Consider the following 17,209-nt stretch of genomic DNA (forward strand, 5'->3'; position numbering starts at 1 on the left):
TGCCTCCCCCCAGAAGGCTGCTCCAGTCACCCCAGATGGAACAGAGTTCTCTGGCATGCGACCCACACAGCCCATATCACCACAGCCATGGGGTTAGTGATTTGTATCCATGGCTTCTCTCTCCACTTGCACTGTCAACTCCTCTGTGCTGCCTGTCGAGGGAGAGTGAGGTAGGCTAGGTAGAATAGAGAGAGGGCCATGTCCAGGGGAAAGGATGGGCTGTGGAGTCCAGAGGACCCGGGTTAAAATTTCAGTGCTCCCATTTATGAACTATGTGCAACCCATTTAAGGTCTCCAAGTCTCAGTTTCTTTATCTGTAAAATGGGTTGATGTATTGATTGCCCATTATATGCTGCTCACTAGGGGCTATTGTGAGATAATGCACATCAGACGGGCGACACACAGGTAGCTGCTTTTGTGCCCTGCACGTAGTAGGTACAAGCTATAGGCATCGGTAGAATGAGTGGGGTGCTGTTCTTACTTCACCATTGGCTGGAACTCCAGGGCCTGTGGGGGGGGGGGGGGGGGGGGGGGGGAGCGTGCGGGGCAGCGGGCGAGGGCACAGGAGGCCCTCAGCCGCGCTCCGGGCTGGGGAAGGCCGAGGCGGAAGCTGGCTGGGCCAGCTCGGAGCCTCTGTCCACTTGGTCAAGCAGGGCGTCTGCTGTTCTGTGCTCATCCAGGACTTTTCTCCTTGCCGCCTTTCCCACAGTGGAGTATCCGCTGCAGCTGCTGCACAGCCCCCCCGCCCAGGTGGTGAAGAGGCCTGGGACCATGGCCGCCCACCACCCACTGCAGGTACTGCCCACTCACTGGCCGGGGCTCCCTCCCTCGCATACAAGGGCTGGCTGCCCACTGCGGGGGCTGTGGGGCCTGTTCTTGTTCACCTGCTCCTTCTGTCTCTTCTTTCCCTCTCTGTCTCCTTGTCTGTTCTGGGTATTCTTGTCTCTCTGTCACCATATGTCCCCTCCGTCCCTCTATGGGGGTCTCTTTGGCATCTCTCACCCTCTGACCTCTGGGTCTCCCTCAGGAGCCCTCCCAGCCCCTGAACCTCACAGCCAAGCCCAAGGCCCCCGAGCTGCCCAACACCTCCAGCTCCCCGAGCCTGAAAATGAGCAACTGTGGACCCCCCAGCCATGGGGCCCCCACACGGGACCTGCAGTCCAGCCCCCCAAGTCTGCCTCTGGGTAAGCTTTCTATCTCCTGCACTTGTCCATCGGCCCTCTTCTGAGGGGGAGCCAAGGGGCATGACGGGACCTGGGGCATGTCCCTTCCCTCCAGGTCACAGTCTAACAGGGGCTTAGACTTGCTGTCTTCGGCCCCTTTCAGTTTCAGCATCCAGTCTCAGGAGATCCTCGCCCTCCTCTCCCCACTGTGTCTGTCTGGGCACCCTGGCCTGGGGTATTCAGGCCCCCGGGCCGCACAATTTCAGGGACACTATTCTCGTTTCCAGTATATTGGCACCGCACCACAGCCGATGTCAGTGGCGCCCCCTTGGGGATGTGCAGGGTAACAGCCCTGGGAGGGCAAGAGGCAGCACCACCCCAGGAGTGCAACTGGGCATGACCCCGACCTCCCTTTCTCTTCCTCCCCCCTCTCTCATAGGCTTTCTTGGTGAAGGGGATGCTGTCACCAAAGCCATCCAGGATGCTCGACAGCTGCTGCACAGCCACAGCGGGGCCTTAGAGAGCTCTCCTAGCACCCCTTTCCGCAAGGTACAGGTCCCTGCTGCCCTGCACTTGGGAGCAGGGAAGACACAGTAGCCAGAGGTGGAAGGCACAGAGTCTGAGGCCACCAGAGGGAGGGGTGGGGAGGGCCGTGGGGTGACACAGGGGGGCTGATGTGCAGGTTGCCCCTGTCAACCCCAGGACCTCATCAGCCTGGACACGTCCCCAGCCAAGGAACGGCTTGAGGAGAGCTGTGTGCATCCTCTGGAGGAAGCCATGCTGGGCTGCGATGTGGACGGTGAGGGCTCTGGGTACTGGGCTGACGGGCAGGAGGGCCCACCTCTGCTTCCCCCAGGGCCAGGGTGGTCAGGTTGCATCTCTTTCCAACCCCTTCTCTCCCTTTCTATGTGTCTCTACCCTTTCTGTCCTGGGCCCCTGGCTGGGATCTGCTGGTGTCCTGCTCCTGGCCCCTCTGGGAGCCTCCCAGCACCCCCTAGCGGTCCAGCAGGGGATGTTTCTTTCTGCCAGCCCTGGAGGACTCTCTTTGCCACCCCTGCCCCCCAGGCTCCCGCCACTTCCCAGAGTCCCGGAACAGCAGCCACATCAAGAGGCCCATGAACGCCTTTATGGTGTGGGCCAAGGACGAGCGGAGGAAGATCCTGCAGGCCTTCCCGGACATGCACAACTCCAGCATCAGCAAGATCCTCGGTGAGTGCCGGCAGGGCTCCAGCAGGACCTGCAGCAGGGGCCAGCTGGCTCTCCTCGGCCTTGCTGGGTGATGGTCACACCATGCTGAACTCCAGCGGACTCTGTTGGGGTGCGAGAGTCAGGCGGGACATGGGGCAGCTGGGTCCGGCACTGTGGCAGGCTCTTCTGCTGCCACCCATGCCCTGGAATTTAAGGAGGAAGTGTGTACGTGTGCACCGCATTCTTTAGCCCCCTCATCTCTCCCTAACCTGTTCCACTGTTGCCCAGACTATGGAGCTGGCTCCAGCAGGAGACAGGAGAAGAGACTGGTGTTCTTGGGCTGTCAGTAGAAAGGTTTCTTAAATTATACGTCTTGTGGCCGGCCCGGTGGCACAGCGGTTAAGTTTGCACGTTCCTCTTTTTGGTGGCCCGGGGTTCGCCGGTTCGGACCCGGGTGTGGACATGGCACCGCTTGGCAAAAGCCATGCTGTGGTAGGCCTCCCACATAGAAAGTAGAGGAAGATGGGCACGGATGTTAGCTCAGGGCCAGTCTTCCTCAGCAAAAAAGAAGACTGGCAGTAGTTAGCTCAGGGCTAATCTTCCTCAAAAAAAAAAAAAATTATATGTCTTGATTGGAGGCTGAGGAGAGCTGTGGGACAGGGCAGCTGGGGTGGAACAGGGCAGTTGCCTCAGCACTGAGGCTCCTCCGGTGTCTATGCAGGTCCCTTGTCAACTGAGGCTCCGGTGTTTGTCCTGAGCAGGGAGCCTGTCTGCACTGGTGGGGGCCTGGGGTGGCTGCCCTTTGGTTTATGCAAATCATGCAGCCCAGAGACCTCCCAGGAGCTGCTGGGTCATTTGGGATGTGAGTGGGTGCTGTGTCTTCAGCTGGCAGTTGGATACCCATATCCGTGCCATCTCCATTCACCTGCCCAGCATCTAAGGAGCACCCACACTGGGCCAGGGCCTTGCTGGGTGCTTGCACTATACCCGCGGACCAAAATCTTCTGGGGGCCTCCAGGGGGTGGGGGGTGGTCGGCAGGGCCAAGCACTGAGCGTCTGCCCCGGGGGCTGGACCAGGCTCCCGCTGGAAGTCCATGACCAACCAGGAGAAGCAGCCCTACTACGAGGAGCAGGCACGGCTGAGCCGGCAGCACCTGGAGAAGTACCCCGACTACAAGTACAAGCCGCGGCCCAAGCGCACCTGCATCGTGGAGGGCAAGAGGCTGCGGGTGGGCGAGTACAAGGCCTTGATGCGGACCCGGCGCCAGGATGCCCGCCAGAGCTACGCGCCCCTGTGAGCAGGCCCGCCCCAGGCAGCTGAGCCTGTGTGCGCGCGTGTGTGTGTGCAGCTCTTGTGAGTGGCTGGGTGTTAGCATTTGGCTTGACTTTGTGTGTGAGTCCAGGGGTGCTTAGTGTGTGTGTGTGCACAGGTGTGTGTGGGCGTTATCTGGGGGTGGCTGGGCCTGCATGCATGACTGCAGGGGTGACTATGACCATGGTGGCTTGGGATGTAGATTCGTGACTGAGTGCCTGTGGGGGACTGGTGTGTACCTGGAGAAACGTGCCTGTGGATCGCATTTCTGGCAAATTCAATAAAAATTCACGGCACTAAACATCCAGGTACTTACCATGCAGAGGTTTCCTGACTGGACCACAGCAAGCACCTGGGATGCCTTTAAACAGGAAACTCCCCGGGCATTTAAAATAGACGATTTCCACAAACTGCATTCACACACGGTCCTCCAGGAGTATCTGTGGAGCCAACCATGGCCCTGGGACTGATGTGTGGGGGCTGTAAGTTGACAGTTTGCTTCAGAAGGCAGAATGGGGGGTGGAGTGTGTGTGTCTGGGAGCTAAAGGAGTGTGGGTGAGAGGGCACACCCTGAGGGGCCCGGAGTGGGGCTGGGCTGGGGTCAAAGTGAGGCTGCCTCTGTAACCTGCCCCTTGTCTTCCTGCAGCCCGCAGTCTGGCCAGGTGCACGGGAGCTCCTCAGATGCCGTGTACCCTCGGGTAGCAGGCATGCCGCTGGCACAGCCCCTGGTGGAGCACTATATGCCCCGGAGCCTGGACCCAAACATGCCTGTCATTGTCAACACCTGCAGCCTCAGGGAGGAGGGTGAGGGCACGGAGGACAGGCACTCCGCAGCCGATGGTGAGATGTTCCGGTACAGCGAGGAGGAGGACTCGGAGGGCGAGGAGAAGAGCGACGGCGAGTTGGTGGTGCTCACAGACTGATCCCGGTGGGGGCCTGGTCCTCCTCCCTGGGGAAGACCAGCCCCAAGCTGATGGGCAGAGCTGGCCCACCTGGACTTTGTTGGTACTTGGACTTGGGCCCGCCTGGGAGATGGGCACAGCTGTGCACCTGCAGATACTTTCCTAAGAGGCCCTGCCCAGCACACCTGTGGGCACACCTGAGGCGCTGCTGGCTGAGGTGGGCAGGGCCTCATGGTGGTGATGGGCTGAGCTCCTTGGTCCTTGGGGCTCATGGCCAGGGGACACTGTATGACCCTCCCCTCCTGCAGGTCTACGCACCCCGGGGTATGGCAGCTACAGACCTGTCCCCCTGGGGCCACATGCTTTGTTCCATTCTTGTCCTGGATGGACCAGCCACCGTGGGACCAGCACCCCGACACATAGCACCCCCAGATCCCTCCCCAAGCACCAGGCTCACTTTGTACTTTGTGCAAAAAGCTCTGGCTGTCCCTCACTGGCTTTATCTTCACCAAGCCTGTTGTGCCTCTGGCTGCTGTGAGCGTGTGTGTGTACACACGTGTATGTTTTCCTGTGTTCATTTCTTGCACGAGATATTTATTGAGTGCCCGCTGCGTGCAGGCACTGTTGCTGAGTTCCTGTGGGGGTGTCTCTTGATGCCACTCTTGCTTCTCTGGGGGCCTCTTTTCTGTGCTTCTCTTTGTACCCAAATTACTACCTCTTTGTCAGTCTGGGTGTCTCAGGTTCTGTGCGTCCTTGAGTGCATTTCTGTCTGGCCTTGTCTCCCTGCAGGGCCCTGTTTCTGTCCCTCTCCCTTCCTTGGTGTCTGCCCTGCCCCCGTGACGCCTGCTGGTCACTCTGGATCTCCGTAGGCCCCTGCTCTGCCCCTGGGCCCACAGCGCCCTGACCGCCCCGCCCCCGACTCCCTCCTGACCCTGCCAGTTGGTTCCCATGGAGCCATTTTTAGTTCCAAGCAGCATGGGAATGTGCTCGCCTCCAAGGGGCTCTGTCCTGGTGCCCCAGCCCCTGGTCCCAACCAAGTGTCAGAGTGGGGTCAGGAAGACTGATGGTTAGTGACAGAGCCTGGAGAGGAGGGTTCCCATGGCAGCTGGTCTCCATTCCTCCCTCGTGAGCGGGGGGAGGGCTCCCCGTTCTTGGAGGGGTCGGTGAGGGGACAGAGGCTCCACGCTGCTCCTGATGCTCTTCCCCCCTCCCCCCCCCAATCTGCACTCTGGAGTTGTCTCAGCGCCTGAGCACCTTCACCCGTTATTTCCCTAAGAAAATCAAGCCCCACTGGCCCCTGACTCCACAGATCCACAACAGCCCTCAGGTCAGGGTGAGAAGGAACCCCAAATCCCACAGGGGCAGATGTGGCGTCTGTGTCCACCCCCTCCCCTCCCCCCCCAGCCCAACTTCTCTTCTGGCTGTTTCTTTTTTTATGACTGTAAACATAGATAGTGCTTTATTTTGTTAATAATAAGATAATGATGAGTAACTTAACCAACACATTTCTCCTGTTTACACCTGGGGAGTTTTTTGTTTCCTGCTGGCGTAATAAAGACAGACCATTTCAGAATCTGGCCCTACTGTGGGGGGAGAGGGAGTCTGCGCCAGCCCAGCAACAGGGCCCCCCCCACCAGGCAGCTCCAGGGAGCCTCAGGCTGGGCCTGGGGAGGAAAGGAGACCCCTGCCTCGCCCCACCTCGCGGAGGTGAGCCAGACCCCATGAGAGTGCTTACTGGGTCCTACAAAAGTCAGTGGTGGGCTCCCCCCAGAACTAGCCACATGGCCTGGGGGGGAGGTGTCACATTTCCTGTTTGACCTCATCTCAAAACGAGGAGGTTAAGCCCTATCCATGGTTTTATCCTCTTTTAGAGAAGGAGCCCTTTGAGAATCTAATGAAAGCTGTGGACCCTCATCCTGAAAAGGGCTCACATGGACACCCTGAGCCCATTTATGAGCCCCCAGGATACAGATTAATAAGCAGGGTCTCTAATGATGTGCTTCTGGGCTCTATCTGTGACCTCACACTTTGAATGAGGATCACACTAGGAAAAATTAGACCTGAAAGGACTAGATGTCAGACTGATACACCCAAAATGCATAGACTTGGATTGGATTAATAGGGGCTTGTGTTCACAACAAAGGAGGTGATGGACCAGTGTACACCACACAGTCCTGGTCCCAGGTGCATCATGCCAGTCCTAGCCCCCTCAACAGAAAAGGCCATTGTCATAGTGGAGGGGCCCAGAGGCAGGCACCCTGCACAGAAGAGGACTGGAGGGAGGCTAGTGGACATGTCCTTGGAAGAATGGTCAAAGGGGCTAGGGATGTTTAGTCCAGAAAAGAGGAAACTAGGGTAGGACAAAAAGGACAAGATGGCTTACTTCAAAGCTGTCAGGTGGGCAGCGTATAGCTATTCTGTGTAGCTCATGAGGTAGAACTTGGCCTTGAGGAGTCTCCAGGGTCAATATTTTTGGCTTAACATAAACAACTTTTTGACAAAGATTTTAAAAGTGGTAGTGAACTTCTCAACACAGGAAGTATCCAAGCAGAAGCTCTTAAATGCTGGAAGAGAGATTTCTAAATTGGAGACGGTGGTGGTGAGGGTAGGTGGGGAGAGGGTGGTTGATTCCAGGGCCACCAACTTGGGAGTGAAGACCCTCTAAGAATTAGGGTCCCAGCCTTTTGTCCAGGGAGCGTCCCGGCTGCTGGCCTTTGCTGGTTTTCCCAGCGCAGCCTCACAGAGCTTTGGGCACATCTCCTTTGCCCTCCCCATCCAGGTCTCCGCAGGGCCAAGCTGCCGACGCCAGCCTCCCCGGACCCTTGAGAAAGATGCCGGCTGCCTTGTGAGGGGAGCCCGGCGGCCGCAGACTGCCCTCTAGTGGTCACGTAGGAGGTTGCTCATTTCAACTTCTGTCCACTCCCCTACCCTCCAGTCCCCACCACTCTGCCCCCCACTGTGTCCCAAACCAAATCGGGGCAGTGTGGTTGGGAAACTCCCAGAAAGGCTCACCCCCACCCGCTCCCGTCCTGACTTCCTCTCGTTTCCCTATGCCCGGTCCTCTGGCCTCGGAGCAGCCACATGCCCTGCAGCCTCAGCATGGGAAGATCCCTCCACAGGGACCTGTGGCAGGTGTCCTGGAGCCCCATGCCCTGCCCCAGGAGAGGCAGGGTGGCTCAGGTGGGTTGTGAGGCACAACAGTGTCCTGGTCATCACCAGGAAGGCTGGGGCATGAGCTCGCTCTCTGTCCCCGCCATGCCTCTCCTGCAGAGGCTGAGGCTCAGAGCCCAGCAGAGAAACGTCTGCCCAGGCCTGCTTTGCCCAGAGCTCCTTCTGAGGTTTAGGAAGGGAACTGGGGGCGTGGAACCAGGCCATCCTCAGGAGCCTCCAAGGCCTGGTGCTGAGCCAGGAGGGCAGGAGTGCTGGTTAGTCTGGGGTGGCAGCCAAAGGAGAGACAGTGGGACTCCAGGCTTTGTGGGGTGGGGTGCAGCTAAACCACCCTTCCCTGCCCCCCTTGCCCCCCACCCACTCTCCTGGAACATTGGAGGGATGAGGATGGTTTTTCGAAGACGGCACGGGATGGTGCCTACAGGTTAACTCCCTCAGTGCAGGTGATGGCCAGGGGCCTCGGGCACAGGACAATACCTGGGGGGTCCTGTTCCAGCCATTCCCTGCTCACCACTGCAACACCATCTCCAATGCTGTGACATCAAGGCCCCAGGAGTCTGGAAACGAAGCTGCCTTCACACTGGTTATTTCTGCCCTCAGCTCCAGAGGTGGATCTGAGAGGAACAAGGATGAGCACCACCATGCAATTCACAGGAAGGGCACACCATGACCACCTGACTCCACAGATGACCCCCAGGGCCCGACCTGTCCAGCCTGGCACCATCCCTCTGTCAGGCACGCCTTTCCCCCATGTCCTCCACTGGCACCCCTCCCGGGGGCCCAGCCACACTGCATCACTGTGACCTTGAAGAAGACCCCAGCTGCCAGTGCCAGCTCAGCTCCAACAGTTGCCATGGCACCCTGGTACCTTTGCAGGCAGGAGCCAAACAGCCAGAGTCTGCTGGCAGGAGGCTGCTGCTGTCGCTGCCCCTATGGGCACCAGGTACCTTCTGGGGGGCCCTGGGTGCAGCTGCTGCCCAGCCACCCAGCCCTGGGAGTACAGCCATAGCAAGCTGGGCTGCCAAGAGGGGAGGCCCTGCTCACCTTTGAGCTTCTGCTGTCCCCTCCCTCTGGCCTTATTGGTTCCAGAAATCACCCGTCAGGCAGAGCAGCTCCCCTCCCCCAGCAGCTGGGAGCCAGCGAGGACTGAGGAAGAAGTCGGTTCTGAGTGCTCCACGCAGCCTCTCACTGGCTCATCACCTGGCTGGGCCAAGTGCTCGGACCCACAGCCCAGTTCCCGCTCAGCTGTGTCCTCCCAGGGTCAACTCAGTCGAACAAAAGGGTCAAAGGCTGAGGTCAAAGGGCAATTGCTGGCCCTGCCCAGGTCTCCCCCAACCAGGGCCCAGGCCTGTGAGCCAGGTGCACAGGAGCCTTGGCAGCAAGCGTGCAGCCCAAGGATACCCCAAGAAGGGGTTGGAGCAGCCCTCCACCGCTAGTGCAGGAGAAGCAACCACTCCCTCCACGTCGGAACCCCACCGTGGGCACTCGGACACAGAGTGGTCCAGACACAGAGTGGTCCAGACACGGCCACTTTAATGCAGAAACCACGGTAATTTACAAATGCATCACTTTATGGAGGCAGGAGGGCCTGAGGGATTGTGAGGGCAGACAGGAGGTGGGAGCTGTCAGCACCTCCTCTACTCATCCTACCCAGGCTCCCACAGGACGGGTGGGCCCTGAGGTCCCGGGTCCCTGCCCCTTTACTCCTGCCAGTCATTCCCAAGGGACCCCTTGGGTCAACTTCAGGACAGAAGGTGGACACGGAAAGACAGATTCTTGGAAGTGAGGGCCTGGAGGGCAGGGCAGCAAACAAGGCAGGAGGCTGCTGGCTGCTGTCCAGCCACCCCACTCTCACTATGTCCCCAGCCAAGCCACAGCAGGAGGCAGAGCCAGGCTCTGGCCCAGGACGCCACCACTCCCTTGCCTTCCCTCCCAACAGGCAGCAGAGGGAGGGAACACAAGCTCAGAGCAGAAAGGGTCCTGGGGAACGGAGGTCCTCGGGCTGAGGTTTGGGAAGGGGCTACTGGACTGGATCTGACTTGGAGGAAGGGAACGATGTCAGATGAGGCAGCTGCTGGGGGAGCCGTCAGACCAATTGCAGACTGCCCCCCCCCAAGATTGGTACATCCGTCTTTCTGTCGGAGTGGGCACCATGCTGGTCTGGGCTCAGCACCTCCCACGTGGGGCATGCGGGGGGACGGGCTGGAGGCTCAGGGCACTGGAGGTAGAAAGGAGCCCTTCCCCCCTCCCCTTCCCCAAGCCGGAAAGGTCAGAGACACATCTAAGGCAGCCCAGATTCCAGCATGGCCTGGGCTGGGAATGCTGGCCTTCCCAAGGGTGGCTGTGGTCCGGGCTGTGACTGGCTACAGGCACTTCCCCCCAAGGCTGGCAAGGTGAAGGGGGACCCCCAGAGCTGGGTCCTATGAGCTCCTCCAAACGAGAATGTGGTCTCCAGCAGCATCCACAGGGGGCTGGTGGCAGGGGCAGAGCCTTCCCCCTGGATGCCTACCTGCCCCCTCTCCCACCTTGTCCAAGGGTGTGGAGCGTGGAGCAAGGCAGAGCCCTGGACACAGGTCTGCGCAGGCAGACAGGCGGGGAGGCTGAGGAAGCTGGTCACTTTGGCATCTCCAAGGCCGACACCTGAGGCTTCACCTTGAAGTACTGGTTGAATCGGATCACTGCATACCTGCCAGAAGACAGGGCAGGGGGTGAGAAGGGAGGCCAGGTGGGCCCTGCTGGGGGCACTCACGCCAGGAGGAAAGCTGTTCAGTTCAGCTCATCCAGGTCTGGGCAGGGCAACCCCAGCCCAGGCTGACTTTTTTTTTAACTTCAACTATAACTTTATTTTTCTTCTTAGATCAGACTGGAGCAACCCTTCCCCAAATACGTTTGCTTGCTTTCTGATTTTTACAGCTCAGTAGTATTCATATTGTGGTGCAACAGATCTCCAAGACTTTCTCATTTTCAAAACTGAAACTCTGTCCCTGTTAATCAGCAACGCTCCGCTCCCCGGCCCCAGCCCCTGGCACCCACGGTCTCTGTGAGTTTGACTGGCTGCTCCAGGCACTTCACATAAGTGGACTCAGACAGTATTTTGCCACTGGCTTATTTCACTTAGCACCATGTCCTCAAGATTCATCCATGTTGTTGTGTGTGACAGGATTTCCTTCCTTTTTAGGGCTGAATAATATTCCAGGGTGTGTAGACCACGTTTCATTTATCCATCATCCATGGCCACGGGCTGCTTACACCTCTCGGCTGGTGTGAACGATACTGCTGTGAACATGGTGGTGCAAACACCTCTTCAAGGCCCTACTATCGGTCCTTTTGGACACACATCCAGCAGCGAGAGTTGCCGGACCACACAGTCATTTGATTTGTGATTTTTGAGGAAGCACAGTATTGTTTTCCACAGCAGCTGCCCCACTGTACATTCCCACCAGTGGTGGGCCCGCCCCCTCGCCAGCACTCATTATTTTCCGTTTATCTGACGGTAGCCATTCTCATGGGTGTGAGGTGCCATCTCATGGTGCTTTGGACTTGCATTTCCTAATGGTGGTGAACACTATGAAGCCAGGGTACTGATTCCTTTTAGCTGAGGGTGGGTCAGGAGGAGAAGGGCAAGGAGACTGGGCCAGAACGGAGGACAAAGTGACTCCTGGCCCTCAGCGACATATGTATCTGGCAGGACGGGCCCTCAAGCAGTCAGTATTCAAGTATGGTCTCCGTTTAACTCCCAGTGTGTCAGCAAGGCCACTGGAGGAGGAGCTGGGTCTGACACCCACACAGTAAGCACTGAGCCCACCCGTGATCTTGGCGGGTCACTTGCATACTCGGGAACTCTGTGCCCTCTGCTATGGAGTGAGAGTCGACTCATGATCTTTCAGACTGATTTTCAACACTTTCCTCGCTGCCTAGCCCAGTGGATGGGAGCACAGCCAGCAGAGCAGTGCAGCAGGTAGGCGACCCACCAGTGGCGCGGGCAGAGTGGGAGGCCCCACTGCGTTCAGAGGGCTGCTCTGGGCCACGGCTCCCCGGGCTCCCCAGAGTGGCGGCCCCACTGGACATGGGCTGGCGGGAATGGGCGCGACTTAGCAGAGCAGAGGCATGGCCTCTGGACGCTCTATTCAGGCCGTGCTTTGCTCCTATACCCTGGGCTCCAGGCCCTTCCTTTCCTCCGCCTCCTGCTCCCAACTCACCTGAGGAAATCAAAGTCGATGGTGGAGAACTGGTCCTGGATAAGGGCCCAGAGTGCCCAAAAGAAGTGAGATGCCTGGAAAGACCAGAGAGGGTGAGCACGCAGTCCCCTGTCAGGGACCCCACATGGCTGGACCGACACAGTCACTCTGGAAAACACACAGCTGGGACACTGGCAGAGACACAGTGGGGTCTCCCAGCACAGGCGTGGCAGACTGCAGAGGTCAAGTCACTGGACAGCGTTTGGGGGCTCTGCTCCCGCTACAACGAGGCAGCAGATGTGGTCCTACCTGTCCTGGGGCAGCCAGCAGGCGGGGCTTCAGGGCTTTCGGCTTGTGCCCAGCCTGAGCAGGACCCGAGCTCCCCCCGGCCTCTCCCCTGCCTGGGGAATCTCCTCAAGACTTCAAGGCCAAGGTATCCAGGACAAGACGGACCTCTAAGCCAGAGCTCAGGCCCAGCAGCCAGTGGCGGGGCTGGTGCCCCTCAGGAGTGTCCTGACCACATGGTCATCAGGGGTCCTGTCTGCTGGAAGACCCCTGACACTGAGTTCCTCCACGCCTTTCCCTCTTTCCTCGGGAGGCGGGTTGGGCTGGAGAATGAGCGTAGGTGTGGGAATGAGAACCCTGAGTCTGGGCACTGACCGAGCAGCTAACTGTCGTTCCCGGAGCCAGAGGTGCCCGGGCCCTTTCACCCCAGGCTCAGGAAGCCAGAGAGCGCGCTTCCTGCTGCCCTGGACAAGCTTCAGCGACGCCAGGACCTTCCCAGGTGGGCCCCACCCAGTCCTGCTTGCTCTGGGCTGGCTGGAAGGACCTCCTTCCACTTTCTTCCCGTCTCAGGACTTAAGGGGACATAAATCAATTAGCAATATGAATGATGACTAATATTTAGCAAGAGAAAGGCATGGGTGGAACAGTTAAGAAGAACCTGATGGAGAGTCAGTTTTGTGCCACTGAGGAAAACAGCGGAGGCAATCCCAAACCACCAGTAAAGATTTTCTTTAGCTCTACAATGTGCTGTGAAATTCAGGGTGCTGACGTTAATAAGCCACTTAGCAATGCCCTGAGCACACACCGGCGGAGACCTGGCATGAACCATGGATGAGCGGCACTCACACCTGAGCACCGACAGCACGGTGACTGGAGCAGGAAGAGCCTGATGGGAAAGGCTACACAGACTTCTGAGTCCGCAGAGGCAGTTAAGGAGGATTAGAACTGACATGCTCTATCTCCTCCAAAGGCTAAAAACAAATATGAAGGAGTGCTTTTAACTGCAGCCTAAAAGGCTAAGGTTAGTCACCAGAAAGAACTATCTGTCCAAAGGAGAGAACTGCTAACACAGGAAGCTAGGATCCTTCTTGGAAGTAGTTCTCTAGGAAGGAGAGAACCTCGACTTGACGGGGTGGGAAAGCAGGGCATCTCAGTATTAAGGGAACGCCAGAGATGACTATGCCCGGACCTCTCCTCTAGGCTGTGGTTCAGCAGCATATGATGGGGTCCCCAGGACCTCCTATCTGACCCTGGGCTCTGCTTCCTTCTCCACCACAAGGCTGGGAGAAGTAGCAGCTGGAGGTGGGTCTTCGTCCCTCCTTCCCCTGCCCGTTTCCCCTCAAGCACTCACCAGAGCAAACTTGTTGACTTGCACGTAGAGCCTCTCCACCTCCCTGGGGGTCACCGCCCTCCCCTTCTGTGCCTGCAGGTAGTAGCGCAGCCACTGCCGCTGGGTCTCCTGCGCCGGGTACAGGCAGTAATCCACCTCACTCACACCTGGGGGGAGGCAGGGCACACAGAGGTTGCTGGGAGACCCCCCCCACCTGGGGGGCTCCTGCAGCTCAGTAGGTGTTCCCTGCTCCCCTCAAAACCTCCATCTACTTTGCCCCGCGGGGCTGTGCCCACGGAGACAGCCCTGGGAATGCAGCCAAACTTCTCTGACCGCCAAATTCATCTAATGTGTGGAGGGTCCAGCCCCATCCAGCTGGGGACACTGCTGTCAGTGGGCTGGAGGGAAGCAGAGACAGGCAGACAGCTGAGGGGCAAGGCACAGTCCTGGGAGTGACACGGACCCCCTAAGCCAGTACCACTGCATCCCCATGCCCTATACGAAACTAGGGCACGAGAAGGCGCTCGGCCAAAGCACAGTGTCGGGGCCTCTTGGCCTTTTAGGTCTAGCAAAGGCCTAGCGCTCATCTCCAGTCAGCCAGGGACAAGCCCTTTCTGCCCTCAGGCCTAATCTCTTCCCTTTTAAAGGGAGGGAGCTGGACTCAATGGCGTGTCTCAAACGTTGCTTCCTGGACCAGTGTTGAGCTGGTTACTTACAAACATCACCTGGAGAGCTTGGTAAAAACACGGATTCCCAGGCACCCCTCCCCCATCCAATTCTGGGGATGATTCAGAAACGCAGCCAGGATGGGAACCCCTGGACTAGGCGGCCCCGACTCCTTCTAGTCCACCATTCCTTGAGTCCGGAGGCTGCCAGCCCGCTACGCACCAGCCACATCCTGGGCGCCTGGCAGAGACCTGGCTCCACAGCCGGTAGAGAAAGCAGCAGTTTATTGAAGATGGGACCAGGACTGGGCCACCTTCCCCACAGTCTCTTCCTAACCTATTCTTCCTTTCTGTCCTTTGCAAGCCTCCATTATGCTCCCGGGGAAACCAGTCAGTCACCTGGGGCCCCAAGAGTACGCTGGAAAAGAATTTCCTCACGCAGAGGTAGAAACTAAGGCCCAGAGAGAAGCCATCTGCTCAAGGTCACACAGCCAGTTAGAGGTCAGTTCAGGGTTGGCCTCCCATCGCTCAGCTCCCGAGAACACAGGAGGGCCCTCTTCCTCGTTCCCAGTCTCTTCTCTTGCCCCCCACCTCCCCCGTGCCAGGTTCTTCCTCCAATCTCCACTTGGGACAGGACGCAATCTGCCCCTTTGGAGAAATTCCAGCTGGACTTTGCTCTGTGCAGTAGGTAAGAAGGACTTAAAATGCTTCAGAATTATCCCTTTTGAAAGGCCAATGGGTCTGGCAGCTGAGCACTCAGGGCCCAGTGCCCTGCTGGCGCCAGCCTCTGCTCTGCGCCACACCCCACAGCTCAGCTGCTCTGCCCAGCTGAGACCCCCATCGTCCCCTGGGGACCTAAGTGCAGCTGGTGGCCACCCCGGGGAGTCATCCCCTCAGGTAGAATCAGCACTTCACAGACCTTGTCACCTGGGCTTCCAGAAGGGACGTGATTGGCCTGGGCTGGGCTGGGCCAGACGGTGGCTCTACAGTTGGCCTGGGCCCGCCTCACCCATCCTAAGCCACAGGGGCTGGCCACCTCGTGCTGAGCACCCCCAACTGCCAGCCCAGGGACGTCCCTCCAGCCTCAGTGTCCAGCTCCATCCCTGAGTTGTCTCTTCAGTCTCATCTAATTGTTTTTTTAAGAATTAAGCCCTCAAGCTGGAACTACCTGCACTGTTTCCTTTATACAAATGATTCTATTGTACACAGGGGGCCCTTAGAGAAGGACTGCCTGCCCTGAGGAAATACTCCCTCATCCGGCCTCTGCCGCCCTGCGCCAGTTTCCCTCAGCTACCTCCTATCAGCCATAAATACCGACACGATGCTTAGTATGTGCCAGACTTGCGTGTGTAACTCATATCAATACTGTGAAGCAGGTACTAGCATTATTTCCATTGTGCAGAGGCACAGAGAAGGTAAGGAACTTGCCCAAGGTCACACAGCTAATAAGCAACAAAGCTAAGATCTGAACGTGGGGTGTCAAGTTGTAGAACCTACACTTTTAACTAGTTCCACCTAGATTATTCTCTTCAGGCCACCAGGCAAATAGTTTCTCGCAGCTCATTTTGCTCCTTATCTGTACGCAGGGCCCTTATTTACAATTGGGCAGGTTGTACTGGGCATAAAGGAGCTTGGACAAGGGGGCGAGTGGAGGCTGGGGTTGTCTGTGCAGCCCAGCTGGCGTGGGCTGTCTGCCCAGAGGAAGGGGCCTTTTTCTAACTCACATGCTAAGCCAAGTATCCTCAGGGCCCTTACAGAGGGCACAGCTTCCTAGTTTGTACCACACTGCCGTACGGGCTAGCAGGGTTCTGCTCTGCGTATGTGGGTCCTGCCTCCCCCGTGAAACTTGGAGCTCTCCCAGGCAGGCTGTGCCTTTCCCCCTCGAGCTGTGATATTTCAGAGGACAAGGGCTGTCTCACCTCCACCCTCCAAGTGTGGAACCCCTCTCCTCCTCCCCCTCAACCTGCCCCTCCATCATATGGAGGGTATCTTGGACACAGGTCAAAAAACAATGTCCCTCTTACCTGCAAACTCATTGAAATGGTTGCCAATGTCAAAAGCTTGGTAGTTGTAGCCGGCATATTCATAGTCAATGAACCGTACATGACCTATGAGGTAGAGGAGAGGCAATGACGGTCGGTCCCAGGAGATCTGGAAAAAGGGCCTGGTCAAGCTTCCACAGACCTCTGGAATGCACCTACTGAACATCTGCACCAACCTGACCTAACCCAGCCTCCTCAGCGTCGATCTTCTAAGCTGTTCCCTTCCAGCTGTCCATCTGTCCCTCTGCCGTTCCATCAGCCCCACCTGCCCTCTCACGCAGCTGCCCCCTCACGCAGCTGCCCCCTCAAATAGCTGTAACCATCACGCAGCTGCCCCCTCAAACAGCTGCCCCCTCAGCCCCAGCTGCCCCCTCAAACAGCTGTCACCCTCACACAGCTGCCCCCTCATGCAGCTGCCGCCTCACGCAGCTGCCCCCTCAGCCCCAGCTGCCCCCCACCCCAGCTGCCCCCTCAGCCCCAGCTACCCCCTCACGCAGCTGCCCCCTCACACAGCTGCACCCTCACACAGCTGCCCTCTCACACAGCTCCACCCTCACACAGCTGCCCCTCACAGCTGCACCCTCACACAGCTGCCCCCCTCACAGCTGCACCCTCACACAGCTGCCCCCTCACAGCTGCACCCTCACACAGCTGCATCCTCAGACTCTCTCCACCCACAGACATCTGTCCGTAGCAGGGCTGAGGACCAGAAAACAAGCTCAGGACCCCCTGGGGGAGGCTCTGTCTCCATGAATGCTTGGGGCAGCCAGGATGTCCTCAGAAGCCCAAAACGTCGTCAGGGGCAATGGCACAGGTGCCCTAATGTTAAGGACTTCCACAAACCACACTTTGAGTCCTTTCTTGGCATAGATTTTTCTAAGTGGGAATCTGCTTCCTTTTCCATTTCTCTCCTACAAATTAACTTAAGACCTAAACCAGAAGGTCTCCTTTCACTTGTCCAAGTACCTGCCTGAGG

General features: G+C 58.1%; 2 protein-coding genes across 11 annotated transcripts in view; one reads left to right on the forward strand and one right to left on the reverse strand.

Moving 5' to 3' along the window:
• SOX13 (SRY-box transcription factor 13) overlaps positions 1 to 6,121 on the forward strand; it is a 41,269-nt gene extending 35,148 nt beyond the window's left edge. For 3 of the 9 annotated variants that reach the window (XM_046681757.1, XM_046681760.1, XM_046681755.1), the window contains exons 8-15: positions 14 to 92; positions 681 to 795; positions 1,028 to 1,184; positions 1,603 to 1,712; positions 1,866 to 1,962; positions 2,229 to 2,372; positions 3,429 to 3,645; positions 4,310 to 6,119. In XM_046681757.1, coding sequence (XP_046537713.1) covers positions 14 to 92; positions 681 to 795; positions 1,028 to 1,184; positions 1,603 to 1,712; positions 1,866 to 1,962; positions 2,229 to 2,372; positions 3,429 to 3,645; positions 4,310 to 4,586 — 1,196 coding nt within the window. In that variant the 3' untranslated portion in view covers positions 4,587 to 6,119. Of the gene's footprint in view, positions 1 to 13; positions 93 to 680; positions 796 to 1,027; positions 1,185 to 1,602; positions 1,713 to 1,865; positions 1,963 to 2,228; positions 2,373 to 3,428; positions 3,646 to 4,309 lie in introns of all 9 variants that reach the window. The other 6 variants (XM_046681751.1, XM_046681752.1, XM_046681753.1 and 3 more) reach the window with 4 other exon arrangements.
• A 3,128-nt stretch (positions 6,122 to 9,249) lies between these two features.
• ETNK2 (ethanolamine kinase 2) overlaps positions 9,250 to 17,209 on the reverse strand; it is an 18,522-nt gene continuing 10,562 nt past the window's right edge. For both annotated transcript variants that reach the window (XM_046681762.1, XM_046681761.1), the window contains 4 exons: positions 16,216 to 16,299; positions 13,548 to 13,693; positions 11,933 to 12,006; positions 9,250 to 10,419 (listed from right to left, as the gene is read on the reverse strand). In XM_046681762.1, the coding sequence (XP_046537718.1) occupies positions 10,347 to 10,419; positions 11,933 to 12,006; positions 13,548 to 13,693; positions 16,216 to 16,299 (377 nt within the window). In that variant the 3' untranslated portion in view covers positions 9,250 to 10,346. The remainder of the gene's footprint in view (positions 10,420 to 11,932; positions 12,007 to 13,547; positions 13,694 to 16,215; positions 16,300 to 17,209) is intronic.

This window comes from Equus quagga, chromosome 13, assembly GCF_021613505.1.
Source record: "Equus quagga isolate Etosha38 chromosome 13, UCLA_HA_Equagga_1.0, whole genome shotgun sequence".
Taxonomy (NCBI): Eukaryota; Metazoa; Chordata; class Mammalia; order Perissodactyla; family Equidae; genus Equus; species Equus quagga.